The 20,643-nt window shown below is 36.2% G+C and overlaps 1 protein-coding gene across 1 annotated transcript in view; it reads left to right on the top strand.

Moving 5' to 3' along the window:
• Positions 1–17,703: 17,703 nt before the first annotated feature.
• mv (lysosomal-trafficking regulator mauve) overlaps positions 17,704–20,643 on the top strand; it is a 56,741-nt gene continuing 53,801 nt past the window's right edge. The window contains exons 1-2 of the mRNA XM_074092890.1: positions 17,704–17,958; positions 20,113–20,188. Coding sequence (XP_073948991.1) covers positions 20,123–20,188 — 66 coding nt within the window. The 5' untranslated portion in view covers positions 17,704–17,958; positions 20,113–20,122. The remainder of the gene's footprint in view (positions 17,959–20,112; positions 20,189–20,643) is intronic.

The following is a 20,643-nucleotide window of genomic DNA, read 5'->3' as shown; positions in this document are numbered from 1 at the left end:
CGGACAAACGACCACGAAGTCTTAAGTAATAGGGTTTTGGGGTACCGAACCATAAAATCGAGTTGACCTTTTATCTTATTTTGTAATTTCACTAAACTGGTGGAGGTTTATAACTTATTAATAAGAGTAACGTTACCTACTGTATGACTGACTGACGGATAATGCACAGCTTACTCGACTGGAGATATAATTGACGGGTCCCCTTCGTAATCCATAATATCGTTTGTCCTAAACTCAAATGCCATAACACTTTTGCCATAAACACTTTTGACATATCCTATTTTTGCCTTAATGATTTTTTGTCCTAATAATCATAAGCCATAATATTACATGTCCTAATACTCTACATCCCTAATATGTTTTGTACTAATATAGTAAGACATAAAACTTACGAGTAATAATATTAAAATCCATAATATTAATTGTCATAACAGAGCACTTGTAGGTAAACAGCGACTTGCGAGCCAGAAAAGTATATTACGTTACAACTGAGTTCCCAACAGTGACGAATCGGTACCAGAAAAGTAAGTTAGGTTAGGTTAGAACTGCGACTCCTACAGAAACGAACCGCAGCCAGAAAAATAGGTTAGGTTAGAACTGCGACCCCTACAAAAAAGAACAGCAGTCAGAAAAGTATTTTATTTAAAATTATTTATAAAGTGGCCTTTTTTTTAGTGTATTATTATTTACTACTATTATATGCAATTTCCCGGGATAAAAACTATCCTATGGCCTTTTCTGGGACTCAAACTATCTATGTAGGTACCGAATTTTATCTAAATTGGTTCAGCGGTTTTGAAGTGATGGGGTAACAAACAAACAAACAGACTTACAAACTTTCGCATTTATTATATTAGTGGTAAGGGGGATGATTCAACGGTGTGTGAAGTTTCCAAACCAGTTTAGTACAAAAGTGATTATGTCAACCAATATTTGGACATGTGAGTATAAGGACATAATATGTTAATTAGTACTTACGAAATTAGTGCAAATAAGCATTAGGATATTCAATATTAGGAAAAAAAATATGGAATGACATTATGGCAAAATATCATTATGACATAAGTTGTTATGGATTCCAATATAGATCCAAAATTGTCATTCCACACCGCAGTGCTGGAGCCTGGAGTTTATATTTGGCAACAGAGAGCCAAATATAATAATATTAGGACTACGTAGTTTACAGCAGGTGGTGCATCAACAGTAGTTCAGATTATTTAAGCTCAACAAAATTACATCTACACACACACACACACACACACACCTTAAACTTTGACTTCATAAGAATTTTATTTACCCAATAAGTGACCCTCACGCTAATAAGACAAATGTAATGACGTCACTTGTCACAATTGGTTAAACCGTTGAGTAGTTACGAGCGAACATAGGAACATACGTACATACTTAAATATATACACACAGGTCCAAAACATAACCTTCGCTTCAGTTAGGGTAAAAGGTACGTGGTAACAGAGTAGTTCGACCTACTAATATGGCCATTCAAGAAGGATCATGGTTTCGAATCCAGTCTCGCATCTCTAATTTTTTTTTTATATTCAATTGCTGTTCCCAATCTTCACTAATTCTCCGTTTTAACTGTTGTAGATAGTAAGTAACGTCTGTTGTGCAGACTTGTTTATATAGTTATATTTTTTCTTTATGTATTGCCTAGTTAGTTACTCGAAATAAACACTGTTGTCAATGAACATCTTTTTGCTAACTCATATCTTACAAATCAGTTATTTAATTCTCTTCCAGCACTTTCCACCAAATATTACAACAGAAACTATCAGCCCAAAAAAATCTCATTCTTATGAAGAGTTAGTACCAAGCGCTATATAGCCACGTTACGGAATCGTAACGAGGGTGAATAGAGCGGGCGACCAGCGACCGGACTGCGTGGCGCTTGGTTGGAGGCATTGGTTAGCGGTCGTGTAATTGACGCTTGGCTGTGCGTGCGTCGATTCGTGCGCTAGTATGAAGTCGATCTACTGCATATTACTTGTATTGTGATGATAATGTGAAATTACTTATTTGTGACAAAAAGAAGCAAAGCAGGTCTTACCTTCTAAGTGATCCACTGGAGTCCAATTAGATGATTTTTAGTAAAAATTAGTCTAATTCCTGAAATTAGTTTTTTAAATTAGAAATGACTACTAAGTAGGTTTACATACACTAGTTATCTCTATCTGAACTCAAATTATACACTTTGTCACAATCACAATCACGTTGAAGAGTCCCTGTGAATTCGTGTCATTTACATGTCAAATAGCGTCCCTTTTCTTTGAAATCAATCAAGCAGCGTTGTTGTGATACATATAGGTACCTACGCAAAACATAGACATAACACTGCTAAAAATTTCTTTCGGCTTTGTTGTTATGCAGGTATAAAACGCTCTTATCAAATAACTAGCTGTTACCCGTGACTCATCATCATCATCATCATCGTCATCATAAACATCACATCATCACCATCATCTGCAATACCCCTGGTGTTGCAGATGTTTATGAGCGGTGGTGATCTCTTACTGACTCTTACCATCAAGAGACCCACTTGCTCGTTTGCCATCCATTCGAATAAAAAAACCATTATCGTCGTCACCATCTTCATCTCATCATCATCATCGTCGTTGTAGTCGTCGTCATCATTATCATTATCACATCATCATGATCATCATCATTATCATCGTTATCATCATCATCTCATCATTATCATCATCATTTTTTGTATTGTACTTTTAAATACAAGCTTTTTTGCTGACTGAAGTTTTTTTGACTGTACTTGCATTGTCATCCAAATTAGTACATTTTTGTACCAAATTTCAAGTCGATGCCATTTACCGTTGAGGAGTTCCGTCCTGACGATCGAGACGTCTGGCTGGTGGCTGGACCACTTGGGTGACACTACCAAATTATTGTATTGTCACAAGATTTACTGAGTAAGTATGCCGAATTTCAAGTCTATCCAACTGAAAGTGGGTCAAATTCAACTTGCAAAGTTTGAACCGCACATACATATACATTGCAAGTTAAATAAAGCTTGCAAAATAATAAATGAAAAATACTGACTGAATGTGTGTGTGTGTGTGTGTGTGCGTGATTCGATGACAGACAGCGCACCACCTATAACTAGCTACTGGCTGGAATCAATACCAATAGGTATATACAAAATATAACAAGTTTTTGTATTTTGTTTGCTAACTGCACATTTTGTTTCGTTGACTGAACCTACTTACATTGTCATCCAAACTAGGTACGTCTGTGTACCACGTTTCAAGTCGATACCACTAAATGTTGAAGAGTTACATCATGCGGAGATAACTGTGACCGGGCCAACACAATTTCATTACCAGATTATTGTATTATCACGAAACATACATATCATCATCATCATCAGCCATAGGACGTCCACTGTTGGACATAGGCCTCTCCCATAGACCTCCCGTTCCCTCGGTTGTAAGCGGCTTGCATCCACCTTGAAACTTAACATACAATAAGAGAATGAGAAACATATATATAATTATATGTATATTATATATGATTCCAAGAAACAAAATAATTAAAAATTGCTCGATGGCTTGCAAATTCAATAAGTTTTGGTAAAAATTTAATTTACAATACAAGCTTTTTTTGATAACTGCCCTTTTTGTTGACTGTACTTTAATTTTCACCCAAACTACATTTGCATACCAAATTTCAAGTCGATGCCTATAACTATTGAGGATATTGCTACCAGACCAGGATGTTACTACCAGATTATTGTATTGTCAGATTATCACGTAATCTACATAAGTATATCGATTGTCAATCCAACTACTGGAAGTTGGTCAAATTTAACTTGCAAGATTTGATTACAGACAGACAGACAGATAGACAGACAACGGGACAGGTGAAAGTAAATAAAATCTTGAAAAAAAAAACATGACACATTACATCTTACATAAATAATAAGTTTTTGGTAAAAAACATTTTTAGTACATTTGCTGACTGTACGTTTGTTACTGTTACCTGTACTTGCATTGTCACTACATTTGCATGGGTTTTAGGTGTTTAATATGTATTTAAGTATGTATCTATCTATATAATTATATTTATCCGTTGTTTAGTACCCATTACACAAGCTTTGCTAAGCTTACTTTGGGACTAGGTCAATTGGTGTGAATTGTCCCGTGATATTTATTATTAGCGTTTACCCGCGGCTTCGCACGCGTAAATCAATAGATACAGCAGTTGAATTGAAATTCCGGGATTTTATTAAATTCTCGTGGGAATTCCCTAAAATTACATCGTGGTTTTCACTGACGTTAAATTAAACCAACCATGCCAAATTTCATGACTCTAAACCCAGCGGTTGTTATTTCAAGATTTTATCCCTATCCCGTAAGAATATCAGGATAAAAGGAGCCTATGTGTTATTCCAAATGTCCAGCTATGTACATACCAAATTTCATGTCTCTAAGCCTAGCGGTTATTAATTCGAGATTTTATTCCTATCCCGTGGGAATATCGGGATAAAAAGTATTCAATATCCAAGTTGTTTTTATCCAGGTTATAAACTATTTTTGTACCAAATTTCATCCAAATCTGCGTAGCCGTTTCAGCGTGAAGAAGTAACAAACATACTCACTCACAAACTCACTCACTTACAAACTTTCAAATTTATTTATCATTAGGATTATATATTTTATAGGTACTAAATTTCAAGTCGATGCCATTAACTGTTGAAGAGTTCCGTCCTGCGGAGACGATGCTAGCCGGACTACCAGGATGCCACTACCAGATTATTGTATTGTCACTCAATTTACATAAAGTATGCCAAATTTCAAGACAATCCGGCTACTGGAAGTTGGTTGAATTTAACTTGCAAGGTTTGAACACACATACATACATACATACATACATACATACATACATACATTGCAAGTTAAATAAAGCTTGCAAAAATACTGACTGAATGTGTGTGTGTGTGTGTGTGTGATTCGATGACAGACAGCGCACCACCTATAACTAGCTACTGGCTGGAATCAATACTAATAAGTATACAAAATGTAACAAGATTTTGTATTTTGTTTGCTGACTGCACATTTTGTTTCGCTGACTGAACCTACTTACATTGTCATCCAAACTGGGTACGTCTCTGTACCACGTTTCAAATCGATACCACTAAATGTTGAACCACTAAATTTAATAAGGTTTGGTAAAATTTCATTTTTAATCACAGTTTTTTTTTTTATAACTGTCCTTTTTGTTGACAGTACTTGCATTGTCACACAAAAAACATTTGCATACCAAATTTCAAGTCGATGCTATTAACCGTTGAAGAGTTCCGTCCTGCGGAGACGATCCTGGTCGGACTACCAGGATGTCACTACCAGATTATTGTATTGTCACGCAAATTACATAATCATTCCAAATTTCAAGTCAATCTGACTACTGGAAGTTGGTCAAATTATACTTGCAAGATTTGACTACAGACAGACAGACAGATAGACAGACAACGGGACAGGTGAAACTAAATAAAAGCTTGTAAAAAGCTTGTTATAAAAAAATACACACTTCATCCGAAAATCCTATACCTATAATGTTAATTGCTATGATCATGGTTTACCGGTATTATAAAAATCTTACAAAGCGTAGGTACACTTTTAGTAAAAAAACACTCAATTTTATAGTATTAAAAAATGTGTTGCGACTATACCTGTGTCAGATTTCACAGCATATCCTATGCTGTAAGGATTATATTGTAGTCCTTTTAGCGCCTTAGATATTTCCTTCCTCCAGACAATAAACTTGTTTGTTTTTTGGAAAACTGTGGCTCTGTCCATTGGAGGTCAATTTTGCCATTGTCTTGTAGGTTTTACCGTTGTACGGTAAAAAAAATCTAGGAAACGAAATATGAGACAGCGCCATTCTTCTACATTAAAATTATTGAACTGAAGACGACAATAAATTTAAAAATTACTGACATACAAATAAATGTGACTAGTGGTGATAGTCTGGATGACATTTCCATGACATTATATTTTTAATTATCTAACCAGCCAGTACTTCATTCTAAGTTTCTTTAAAACCTCTTTCATTCAGCCTATTTTGTTATGATTGCTAGACGAATATTACAACCGATATAACCTAATGCTTTCGTTGTTAGTGTCTTTTTTAGCGACTTTTTTTCTTTTTTAGTACAATTTTTTTTAGGGAACGTGCCAACGGAACCCTATTGGTGAGACTCCGCTGTCTGTCTGTCCGTCCATCTGTTACATCCCAGCCTCCTCTCAGAACAAGAGGGCTTGGGCCATAGTTCCCACGCGGGCCCAGTGCGGATTGGGAACTTCACTTCACACGCTTTTGCAGGTGGTAGGACCTTGTGCAAGGTCCGCCCGGATTGCTACCACCACCTTGCTCGCTAATCCTGCCGTGAAGCAGCAGTGCTTGCACTGTTGTGTTTCGGCGTGGAGAGTAAGACAGCCGGTGAAATTACTGGCACTTGAGGTATCCCATCTTAGGCCTCTAGGTTGGCAACGCATCTGCAATTCCCCTGGTTTGCAAATGTTTATGGGCGGTGGTGATCTCTTACCATCAGGAGACCCACATGCTCGTTTGCCATCCAGTCGTATAAAAAAAAAACGCACCATTGAATTGCTTCGCAGGTTTGTGCAGGTTTCCTCACGAAAGCAGTGCAGGGTTCCGACTGTTACAGGGCTCTATCTCTTGAGTCGTAATAGTCAGACACTTGAAATTTTCACAGATTATGTATTACAAATACTAAAAACAGAATAAAATAATTATTTAAAGGGGGCTCCCATACACCAAATGACTCGCATTTGGCCGGTTTTTTTGTGATAGGGTACCAAGGAATTCCAAAAAATATATTACTTATATGACCGCGGCATGGCGCTAGCGTCTACGCAAAATGTATGCAAAATATTTAGTTACATTTTACAACACGTGTGATATTTTGCCCGAGAACTATGAAAGTTTATCTAAGTTCAGGACTGCCAATGAAAGTAAATAACGCTAGGCTAGGTATTTTATCCTAACACCCGGTTTTTACTTACATACAGCCAAACCATTCAAATTTTGACCCGCTAAGTGAAATTGTAACAAACAAATTACACTACGCTTTTGTTGCGATACGCCATTATTTTACAAGCTTTTTATTAATTAATAATAAGTATAGAACATTCTTGTTTTGTTGACCCAAATGGTGGAACCGATGCAGATGTCGAAGCGCGCATAAACAGGGCTCGTGCCGCATATGCACAACTCAAACCGGTCTGGACGTCCCACGTAATAACACGGCGCACAAAAATCAGAGTTTTCAACTCAAATGTCAAATCGGTTCTCCTGTACGGGTGTGAGACCTGGCTCGTCAAGAAAGCAATCACCAGTAAACTCCAGGTTTTTGTGAACAAGTGTTTGCGTCGCATATTAGGAGTTTATTGGCCACGAACCATTACAAACACTAGACTGTGGGAGTTGACGAGCCAGAAGCCAATTGATAAGGAGATCCTATTGAGGAAGTGGCGCTGGATCGGACACGTGTTGCGGAGAACCGATGCTCATCTCGCCAAGCAAGCGCTGGAGTGGCAAGCTGCTGGTAGTAGGAGGCCAGGCCGACCCCGAATCACCTGGAGACGATCGGTTGAGAAGGAGATCTCCCTAATTGGGTACCATTGGCGAGACCTAGAAGCCACAGCACAGGACCGTGACGCATGGAAGTCCCTACTGCGAGCCCTATGTCCCTGCTGAGGGACTACAGGAATTCATCATCATCATCATCATCATAGAACATTCTTGAAGGCATCTAGTTGTTCAAGCAAGTTTTCATGTGGTAGAGCCTTACTGTAACCACTTGCTGACTGCAGTACAAATGGGCCGGCTCGACCGGAGTAGTACCAACCTCCATCTGAATACCGGCGTGAAATAGTACCTTTGCCCAACTCCCTCCCCCCTTTATCCTGCCCCCATACCGCCCAATTTAGCCCCCCCCCTCCTCCTTTTAGGCCGGCCACGCACCCGCAGTCCTAATAATGCTGTAGGTGACCAAGGGCGGCGGTGATCACTTACCATTAGGTGACCCGCATGCTAGTTTGCCAGCTATTTGATAAAAAGAGTAGATTGATGACCTCAAGAAAAAACATTACTTTCTTTGGTTTGACCTGACTTAAAAATACTGAATTTCATGGTTAATTGCACTTTATCGAAATGCTATTACTTATTCTTTGTAAATAAACATAAAAAAGTAAAAAAAAAAAGAAAAAGAATCATTATGCGTCATCGAGTTTCGAACTCCTTCTCTTACTACATACCTCTAAGAATTGGTACCACTGAGCCAAACTAGGTGGTCACGTGACCGCCCGAAATAGTCAATACCTTTTTACAACAGATTATATTTGACATTAGCTACTCACACCACAGTAAAATGGATCAAAATTTACTGCATCATACTGAAATTTAGGTATTATAGATCCTCTCCATTTTGTGATTTGCGACAACAATATGCCCATAACTAACTATCCTCAAAAAATCGCGTCGAAATAACGTCTGTGGAAGAAATATTGATGTACCAAAGTTTGTATGGAAGACGACGCACCTTAACTTGGGTTAAAAAAGCGGCCCTGTCAACCGCATTAAAGGCGTTCTTAACATCAACCTTTAACAGCACCTGACCGCCACCGAGCTCCAAAAAAAGTGCGTGCCGCGTGAACAGCTGCTTCGCAGCCGCCTTTACTACCGAACCCAAGCTGAATCGGCTGGAACAAATCCGTCAGATCGGGTAGAGCTTATTTACAACAGATCTTAGATACAGATCTTTAATTTTTAAACTACATAATAACCTAATTTTCAAAACTCAGACTACCAAGCCTAGGAGAGCCATCACTGTGGCGCCTGTACCATCTTTTAAATCTGTGTTTGCAAGGAGACAGTACTGTATACAATCACCGCACATGTATAATGTAATCAACAAGAAAATACAAATTTACCCTTTAAACCAATTTCATTGTAAAAAGGCGTTAGTTAGGTATATAATGGATCTCACCTACATTGAAACTGAAGAAATTCTTATGAACTGAATTCTGATATATCAAATACATAGAATGTTGTTTTGTGTGCTGTATGAGTAGTATGATTGTAATGTAAAGCTAGATATTCACATGTGTAAACACACAAGGAAACATTCACAGACACACACACACACACACACACACACACACACACACATACACACACACACACACACACACAAACACACACACACATACTAACATACACACTTGTTTTTTAAGTACAAGTTCTGTAAGTATAAGTTCCTAATTATTGTTACGAGCGTAGACTGTAATTTATAAATAAAACTATTTCTGGAAGAGCGGGGTCTCCTGCTACAGGTAACCTACTTACCTACTAGGAGGCCTCAAACTATACATGTAAACGACACAGTTATAACAATAAAATTATTATTATTATTATTATTATATTATTACCTACCACGGGCGTCTCGATGTGAGTGACAACAAACTGGCGTGGCTGCTGCGTCCAGTTTTGCCGCTTCATAATTGACAAAATTACTAAATTAACGTCGGAAGTGATAAACATATTAACTTAACATAAATGGTTTATTTTAATATGTAAGAACTTAAACACCTGTGAATGTTTATAAAACAATGCAAAATGTTGAGCAAAAATAAATACTGTGTTGACTTACTGTTAAATCGATTAAAACTTCTTCATGAATAAAACTGATCGTTAATAGAAATCGAATCAGTAACGCATCATGGCATCACTATTTTAATTAGTACTCGAGCTGTCAAAAGTTAAATAAACAATTGGAACAATTATAGTAAGTCCATGGCAAGTCCATGGTAAAACACATGGTAAAACATGTAAAACATCTCTTGTTTTTTTTTCCATTCCACGCCATTTATGTTTAAGGCCAAGATTTTATAAAAAATATACTTGAATCTTGAAAGAACAAAAAAATCTATATCTTTGTGTAGCTTACAATATTTCGTAATAATAAACACACCGGGTTCCGGTACCCTTCGTTAAATCGGCACACGCAAAACGTGCTGCATTTTTTGCACATCCGTTTGTGTACAATGCTGTGTGTAGGGTCTGCGATTTAAAATCACGTACCATGCACTCGGTAAAATGTATTGTGAAAAAATGGTTTGCCTCTCTCTCATACAACGATACCGAAGACATTTTACGCTCATGTAGTTAGTGGGGTCGTAAGTAGTATCTAATCCTAATCCACTAGTTCTCGCACACTAACTGCGGAAAACACACACACACACACACACACACACGCACTCGCACGCGCACGCACACGCACACACACGCGCACACACACACACACACACACACACACACATTAACACACACTTTTCGTTTTTATTTTTATTTTTATTTGTAATGTTCCTCTGCTTGCGTTTCATTCCTTTTTGTTTTATATTCATTAATTGTAACATTTTTGTAAGTAAGTTTGAAACCTATAAGCCATAGTGTAACATAGCGAGCTTGAGAATACATGTGAAATGCGTGATTTGATAAAGATAAAGATAATTTATTTGTCAAACATGAGTTCCTATATACAATTATTAAATTGAATATATAGATGTACAATAATTTGATGTCCTGTCCTTCATGTCTTGCCTTTCAGCATACAAATTTTTAAGTTATGAATTTAAATAATTATACAATAAAAAAAATAGGAAATAATTAAATTACAATCAATATTACATTAATGTTATATAAATCATTTTGTAGATAAGATAAGATAAGGTCAGTGGAACATTTTGAAAACAATATCTAGTCTATATTATCTAGTAGATACTCGTTAACTGAATAATATGCCTTGTCGGTTAAAAAATCTTTTAATGCTTTTTTGAAACTAGGTAATACTTCCTTCTCTGTTACAGTTTTTGGTAGCTTATTAAAAATTTTAGGAGTCATCCCTAGCACATTTTTGGAGAACATAGCTGTATGTGATGTCCAAGCAAATATTTTTCCCCGCCATCGAACACTGTTGAATTTTTTAAATAGATTAAAGTTTGAAGATTAAAAGAATCCGTATTTTTGAAGCCTCTCTGTTATTAACCATAACCACATAAAATTATGTAGACAAAGCTGTCTTATTGCATGTGTTTTAGATAGTTTTAGTTAATTTGCAGAGTAATATAATAAAAATGCAATAATTTATATTGTTTTTATTTCATAAATACACAAATTATCATAAAACATTTAGCATAAACATATGTCTCAAAAGACCCGATTTATTGGAACATGTATATAATATTCCTGGCAAAGGGTAATTTAAAAACTAGTCTTATTTTTATTAAATTAAATATTGTGCCATCCCCATAAAGGCATTAGAAGTACTATTAAGAAATACAAGGAAATATAATACAAATATTATAGGTCACTTTGTGTTAAACCGGGATTTTAGTTTACTTTTGCATCAAAAGATGTCACTATCTCGTCTCAAGGAAAAGCTGAATCACGCTGTTAAGATTTTTATATAAAAGGGCTGTCATCATATTAAGCTTTTCATTTCCTAAGCAACCGTGGTTTGATTAACTTGTGTGTTATACGTGTAAACAATATGCGTACCATTGATCATAAGTTATAACAAAACCGTGGTGATTTACTTGTATTTTTAGTACTTGTACTTGTGACAGTGACCCTAGATTGTATCGTTTGTTCTACCAGTTGAACTGGATGTGTGTATATATACTATCTTTTGCCCGCGGCTTCGCCCGCGTGGAATTCGGTTATCGCGCGCTGTTATCTCGGGAACTGTTTATTTTTCCGGGATAAAAAGTAGCCTATGTCACTCTGTGGCCCATAAACAATCTCTATGCCAAAAATCATGTCGATCTGTTGCTCCGTTGCGACGTGAAAGACGGAGAAACATACTAACACACACACTTTCGCATTTATAATATTAGTATGGATATATATGGTATTCAACTGTTTTATTTTGTCTGACTCTAATACATACATGATTGGGAATCGAACCTGACCAAAATCTCTGTAAGCAAGGTTACAAATTCTGCACATTTTTTCGTTATTTTTGATGATGTGAATCATAAGTGAAAAGAAACATATTTTACAAGATTTTATTCGACTTGCAATGTATGAGTATGTATGTATTATGTTTATAAACCAAAATGAGAATACAAATTTAAAGTACCGTTAGCTTATCACAGCAGTACTTATACTGATTACAGATTAGATGACAATGCAAGACAAGTATAGTCAACAAAAAGTATTCTGAGGAAAAATAAAAGCTTACACAAATAAAAACCAAAAATTATATTTTTAAGAAAAAAAATTTGCTGACTGTACTTGCATTGTCAACTAAAAATACATTTCTGTATTAAGATATCATCATGTTCAAAATTACATTTCCGTGCTAAATCTAAGGTCTATTCTATTCTCTTCCATTAACCATTGAGGAGTTCCGTGATACTTCTATGCCTCTTTTTTATGGAAAAATGCATGTCCTTGGAAAAAACAGGTTATGCTCCTTCACTGGCTTTTTTTTGCAACCAAAATAAAAACACCAACATGTGTTTACATCCACCTGAAAAAAAGATCAAAATTATTATAAATCCTTACTTATATTTAATATTATAAACGTGAAAGGAACTCTGTCTGTCTGACTGTTAACTTTTCATGCTTTAACCGCTGAACTGATTTAGCCGAAATTCATTATGGAGGTAGTTGGAGTCCCGAGGAAGAACATAGGCTACTTTTTATCTCACAGTTTTATCCTGAAAAAATACAGAGTACTCGCGGGAAAGCGATAAGCGAATTCTTCGTAGACAGAGTCGCGGGGCAACAGCTAATTATAATATAATGTTTCACTAACCACAGAAATTTTACTCTATCATAATATTTACCAGCCAATGCTGAACAACATCACCTGTCGCATCAATCACATTGTCAGTTGATATCTAAGTAAATGGTCACAATATAGGTAATATGTTTTTGTTATTCTGTGCTCTCGTACAACTTTGGTCCGGCAACATATTCAACTTTTGATGCCCTAAAATGTAATGTTAAAAAATAGACAAGAAACTGTATTGATATAATTTTGTACTTACGTTCATCCATTTTACCGCTACGGACAAGAGTGCTTTATCTCCTCTGATTTCGGCAACATTGTATACTTATCACTGGTGTCAAAATATTCTAGACTCATAGCCATGTGTGGCAAGTTCCTTGTATCTGCTCGCACAAATTCACTCATTTCATATTGAAAGGTGAAGCCGCTAAAATAGAAAATATGGTCCAAAAGTCAAGCCAAGTGTCGTCGAGAATACAAGATAGCGTTGTCGAAGAAGCAGAGCCGAAATAGTCGTCGAAACTATACAATCGTGGTCCAATTATCATGCAAAGGTCGTGGAGAAATGCGTCAAATTTTAAAGTACTGAGTTTGTGCTGAGAGGTCTTTAAAAATTATCCAAAAAACACATTGATGGCACCAAATCGCAAAGTAAATACAACATATAGGTTTTAGGTTAGATTCTACTTGACAGTGACAGCAGTGACAGTTGACTTCGCCTTTTTTTTTACTGTTTCTACTAAGTACTGAGCCCTCAACGGTTCTGCCATTTCAATCTCACAAACGTCATATCGACCACTTAAAAAAATATTTCTAATTAATAAGAGGAAATAAAAATGAAAGAGCTGCAGTTTCTCGATTATTAAGACGTCGACTATCGAAGAAAAATATATTTAGCACCTTCAGCTCGAAATACACTAGTCTAGTTTGTATTACAATGATAGATAAAGAAAATGTTTAAAATCCTTGAATGTACCAAATCTAGTAGCTGAAGTTTGTTAACATTTAATTAAATACCTATCCAAACCAAGTATAAAATATTCTATATATTTTTTTAAATTTGCTTTGGTTGTTGCCCGAGGCCCCTGCAAGAGCGAGGCCCCGGGCGATTGCCATGTTTGTTAGCCACCCCCTAAGGCCGCCGTTGCGTCTTTGTTTTGAGTGTTTCGTATTGTTTGATGTTTTGAACTGTTACTTTGTTATTACGGGTATTGTTAATTTTTAACCGTTATTAGTTTAGATATAGTGCCAAAGAAGACCGCATGGTTTGTGAGATCCCGACAGACAAGCAAAAGCTCTTGCTACGCAGGCGAAGCCGCAGGCAAAAACTAGTAAAAAATATAAACTATCACTAATAAAATCGATTACACACCCTAAGCATATTTAATCGAGAATCGCAATAAATACATTTTCGATTTTTATAGTAATGTCTCGCTCTTTCTGTCAACGTCAACTTCATGCGCTATATTTAAACGTCAACGTCAACGTCGAAACGTCATAACAAAGTACAGTAAGTTCAGCTGTTGTTCAATGTGCATTTTTTGTGTTTACCATATTTTAATTTAAGCAATTACCTTCGTATTATCCTTGATTAAAATTGTGTTATTTAATTCTAGTGTACACATTTAAGCAAAAGCTATTTCTATTTCTAAAGGGCTACATGGCAGTCTTAGACAAGCCATGGGACTTGAATAATATTTTTATAACAGTGATTTGCGAAGACAATCTTCAGCCTATAGTATAAAACTGTAAGTATTTTTTAGACTTCTTTGTAAATTTTGTGATTTGTTTTGTTATTAAATTACCTACCCACAATTAGATATATTATCATGTACTTATTTGTTCAAACTAATTAATTTTGAAGCAATGACGCTAGAATACAAAAGTAGATAAGTCTTATCTAGGACTTCTACATGCCTGCTTCTTTGCCACCCTGTATTATAAAAGGTGATTGTGAATAAAATCTTTTTTCTGGGTTCTATACTCGAAGGGTCCAATTGGAGTCCTATTGCTGTTATTCACGTGCTCGCCCGTTTGTCACATGTTTAGCAGCTAAATGGTTAGAACTAGTCTTCAAAATTTCTCTATATAAGCATCTTATTGACCCAAAGTCATAAAAATATTTTTTCACTTCACATGCTCGTAAACTTCGTATTTATGCTAATCTAGGCGACAGGAAATTACTTTTTATCTTCTAGTGCATAAAGAAAAATCTTTTCTCTAATCTATGACCAGCGCAATCAGATGCCAACAAATGAAAAAGTCTATATATTTTTTCAATATTTTTTTATTTATTCGATAAAAAAAAAAAACTAAAAACAATCAAATTAGATCAATAAAAGTAAAAATGTATACTTTGTATAGCAATGCATGAAAATAAAAGGTACCTGTGAGTGAACAATTGTTTCCACTGTTGCCATTTCTTAATTTCAAAAGCAGTATAAAACTTGTTCATTAAACCCATTTCCCCTTAATGTGCCTACACACCCTTGCCGTACCGGCTTGGGTGGCTATATCAATATCTTGGTTCAAACGTTTCTCGAATGAAACACATGCGGCACGTACAGCTTCTATTGGCATTTCGTTCCAAATGTGCTTGATAACCTTTTTTGAAATGATCCAGGTTAGGGATTATATAATTATGTAGTTTTGAAAGCATGTACAACCATATAAAATAATCTAATATGTTTAAGTCTGGAAAACACATCACATCTGTTCATAAACATCCCACTAACTGGTAAATCAAATAATGACAGCAAAAGTGCATTTTTAGGGTTCCACAGTCAAAGTGGCAAACAGAACTTTAATAGTTTCCCCTTATCTTGCTATTTGTTTTTTTTTTTCCCGCAGCTTAGGAAAAAGAATCATTGTACAGTCAAGGGCAAAGATATCGACACGGCCAAAGTTGCAAAAATATGTATACACGGCCTTAATGCTATGTGCATAAAGTCGTGTATACATATTTTTGTAACTTTGGCCGTGTCAATATCTTTGCCCTTGACTGTACATACAAACATAGGCACAATCCGTGAGCTCATAGAAAAACCTTCAGGTTTTGGGGGAAAGTTGAAGGATTTGTTAGTAGAAAGTGACAATTGTCTTTTTGGCTTAGTAGCAATCCATCACGCGAAGAGTGCACTTGTTGTGTTTTCATTGATTTATATAGAGCAGTTAAAATCCCCACTTACTTATTTATTTAGTTTGTTATTTTTCGGAAATTGATTTCCATGGAGAGTCAACTTAATAATAATAATAATAATTTAACATTTATTTCAGGCTCTAGTCCCATACACTTCATGTTAGGTACAGTCTTATAATGATAATGTTAGTAGTTTAATTAATTGCGATTGGATTACATTTTATCAAAAAAGTAGGATGCCAGAGTTCTAAAATTAAAAATAGTACAATAATAGTAACAACAGGGTATTTCTGTAAATAGCCAATAAATATTTTGTAAAGAAGCTGAAACTTTCAAGAAAATTGTTTATCGTAAATATTTTAATAAGGTTCAAGACCGAGTTATAGAAGCAACGGGGATTTCGAAAAGTACATTACAAAAATATTAAACGAAAGCAGACCAAAAAAATTCATTTGACATACCCAAGAAAAGTAGATACTAACAACAGCTCTATATACTTCCAAATAAAAATAGTTTGTTAAGGCGGGTGTTCTCTATTTAAATTAACGATTGAAGAATTCGAAAATGCTAATTTTGTTTTATTTGTAAGTATCATATTGTATTAAATTTAGAAAAAGATAAAGAAGCGTAATATTGTTACAGTAAGGTTTATTTTTACTTATTATTATTCCCTACATAAATTTTTACGGTAACTTTGAAAAGTTTTGCAAGTTGATAACAGAACATACGCATATCACAATCGCGTTTCATCGTCTATACCCGAAGCATGCTTGTAAAATCCGAAGGTTTTTTAAGAGCTCACGGAGTGTACGTTTGTTACGTAATCAGCAAAGTGGTAGGATTTAATTCTGAAAAAAAAAATTCTATGCATCTAATTGTGGGTGTTTTTTTTTCTCGTCTACCCCTTATATTACACTGCGTGTGTCCCGACACGCCCTCGGCCGGTTTTTATGTTTGTTATTGCAGATATTTTAATATAAATAAAAAAATTGGTTCAATAATTAAATCTCACTAATCTTCCTGCAGCATGTGAGGTATCCAATGTTAACCCTTTAGCCTAGCAACGCATCTACAATCTCTTCACTATTGTGGGAGTCTATGTGACAATATGTTTGCTTACCATATCCACTACCCACAAGCCCGTTTGTCACCCTATTTCATAAAAAGATGCTAGAACGAAGTAAGCACAATGTCATGTATGTTTTCGTAAGGTTTTCGTATTCATTTTTCTTTTCATTCCGCCAAATTAGCGCATAAACAAAAATACCGCGGGTTACAGCCTACGCTACAGCTACAGTAGCTACAAGTAGCTTTAATAACATTAAAACTCAACAAAACGAGAGCGTACTATTTGCACTGACACAAGATTGCCTGCAAGACAAACACGCTACCCACTGATAGATAACCACCAAGACGTCCGGTACCGTACGGCCGACCCAACAATAAGTTGCAGTTCCGCCTTAATACAGCTATAGATCTTAATTTAAAAGCTGAAGGTTGAAACTCCATTGAAGAATGCCGACGTGATGATCTGATACTCGTATTTAACCAGCCAATAAATTATGAATGACTTGCCCGCATAGATAAGGTTTCCCGAGGGTTGATTCGGTATTGTTAGCGCGACAGTTCGATTGGCTATCGCGGCTTCCTCGTCTCGAAATCCGAGATGACAATACACATCTCATTGAGAGCGGTTCAGAATAGGTCAGCCTAGCGGGCCGCGTTAGTACCCGCGCGGCCACTACGCACCGCGCTGGTGTGGTAGGTGGTAGAACTAGTTTCGATAGCCCAAACGGCAAGCGACTTGATGCGACTCGTTTTGTGGGTGGTTACGTGCTTACGTCTTTTTTTGGTCGCCGGTCGCGTGTGATGTGATTACTTAAAGTTTTATTTGTGCCGATGGATTGTGGCTTTGCCAAATAACTCATACTCGTATTGGGTACCTAGTGCTCTACTGAATCTGTACCAGGTACGGTAATTGGATGCAGTCTAGCTTATGATCGGCTTAAGTGCGCGGCACGCGTACTTGCGGAATGTCCCAAAATATTTTGGCACTTCAATGACGATGTTCATTAAACTTTTCCATTTACTAAGTCGCAGCTACCCTAGGAAAAACCAGAACTTTGTTTTACCTTCAGGTACATTAATCTGACATTATTTTCTTATTAGAATTAGTTAACAGTACCTATAAATTACTTTAAGATTAGAGTCATACGTAGATATGTATAGGTAGGTTACTCGTAAAAGTAAAATTCGATTAAAACTACAAATTAAGTTGTTAGTAGGTAAGTTATCTAATTATTTCGTCAAATTAATTAGTTTGACGATTGGTATTTCTCGAGTTGATAAACTATACCTACAACATAAGTGATGAAATGATGTAGGTACTTATATGCGACTATATGCAGCTGATTTCGAGATTCGATTTTAATTGAAATGGCATTTAAACATTTATTTGACGATCATTTTGTGGATTTTGAGAACAATATCGTTCGAGTAGACGCATGCGAAAAAATACAATAATATGTAAAAAAATATCTCGGGACAGTTAACTAACTCCAATTGTCCTAGTCCTCGTAGTCGTCTCGGATGGGCAGCGTTCGGGAAACTCCGCTATGTCATTTCGTCCAAATTCCCTCAGTGCCTTAAGACGAAAGTCTTTAACCAATGTGTGTTGCCTGGGATGACATATAGGTCCGAGACGTGGTGCTTCACTATAGGCCTTATAAATAGGCTCAGAATTGCTCAGAGACTTGGAGACCGCGGATCGGCAAGCACAGCGTAGGACGTCCACCAACGAGATGGGCGGATGACCTGGTTAAAGTCGCGGGTTCACGGTGGATGCAAGACGCTTCCTACCGAGGCAACTGGAAGTCTATTTCCAACAGTGGACGTCCTATGGCTGATATGATAATGATGATGATGATGACCTAGTCCAAAAGTAAGCAAAGCGTCTACATAAATTCAAACTGAATTTGGAACTCAAGCACAGCTAGGCGATTTTCAAAATCATATTACTCGAAAATGCAGTCGAAATTCTATTCTAGTCTAAATTGGCGAATATCTAATTATGGGTTGAATATTAAATACGAGACTAGTCAACAATTTTATTTTCACTTCTTGTTGGTATTTATGCTGGATCTAGGCGACATAAAATTACTTTTTATGCTCTAGCTAGTGCATAAAGTAAAATCTTCGTCTAAGACCAAGAAATCAGATTTTAACAGCCACAAGCAAAAAAGTTTCTATATATTTTTTGAATAATTTTTATTTTAAGTACCATCAGCCAAATAGTGGTCTATCAATTTTTAAAATGAATTTGTCGCTAAAGTCGAACTTTCATGTTGACAGATGACAGAAACGTCTATTGGCATTATTGTTTTATGACATGCAAACGATTATCAACTTTAGGGTGGTAGACCACATATGTGGCTGATGGTAATAAAAAAATAATCAAAATAAATCAATAAGACTAAAAACTTATAATTATATAGCATAGCAATACATGAAAAATAAAAGGTACCTAGTAAAGTAAGTGAACAATTTTATTGTTTCCACTGTTGCTATTTAGTTTCCTCTCAATCGAAGTGAAAGGCTAAGTGTAAAACTCGAGCATTAAACCCATTTTCCTCTCGACGTGTCTATCCACCCTCGCCGCACCAGCTCGGTTGACTATATGATCGCCTCGGGTAAAATGGCTCGTTTTATGCTTTTGTTGTACAATCTACTATTGAGCTGTTTCTTTTTGACAATGAGCAGATTTTCTCGAATGGGGTGATTTCAAAAATCGGTACCTAAAACAGTCTCTATCTGCAAAAAAAGATAGCTCTAATATTTTTACTAAGTATCATAACATCTCCCTCAAACTGAAGCTGTCAATTTCTTGCAGTAAATATTTCTTCAATAATTAATATGCACAAACCTAAAGAATCTGTTTATGAACTCGCTGTTTCACTGTCTGACTAGTTCCTAATAACATATCTACAGTTTACCAGGGGAAAGTAAAACAAACGCTTAGAAAACAGAACATTACTATGTAGAACCTCCTCAATATACTTAGGTACATAGAGATTTACTTAGTGTATTAAAGAGGCCAAATATTGATTAACTTGATTTGTCTTAGATATCCGGCGATGGCGGAAGATGCGTTAAAGACGTACTGGGACCACTTCTTCAAGGCCGAGACCGGCACGTATGAGGTAAGATCGATGATTGAGATGAGGCTCTGGGATCTTGGCGCCAAACGGGAAATTAATGCGAACTTGCTTAACTAGTATGGTTACTTGGTATTCGCTGGGTGCAAAGTAGGAGGTGGAGGAACCACGAATCGACCGCAGCGCGCGCCGCGGCCAAACAAGGATCTTTTCGGCGGACTAACTGTCACTATTTACTAGTGTAATTTACGTATTCGTACATTATTAAGCAAAAATAAATAAATATGCGTTACGAAACCTACTGCGTAGTTAACTGCAAGAACAGTGGCAAAAACAGTGATCGCAAATTCTATACCGCAAGAAAGATGTTTTGTATGGCGCGTATGGCGCCGGTGTCACTGAAGTTTGACGAATTACACGAGCATCAATGGTGTGACTCATTATGAATTTATTTACGATCTTCACATTTAGCTTCTTTTACATCTTGGACATATTGAGCC

This window comes from Choristoneura fumiferana, chromosome 10 (assembly GCF_025370935.1).
Source record: "Choristoneura fumiferana chromosome 10, NRCan_CFum_1, whole genome shotgun sequence".
In the NCBI taxonomy this organism is placed as follows: Eukaryota; Metazoa; Arthropoda; class Insecta; order Lepidoptera; family Tortricidae; genus Choristoneura; species Choristoneura fumiferana.
Note: the sequence above shows the minus strand (reverse complement) of the source record. Positions and strands in the feature narration are given on the sequence as shown.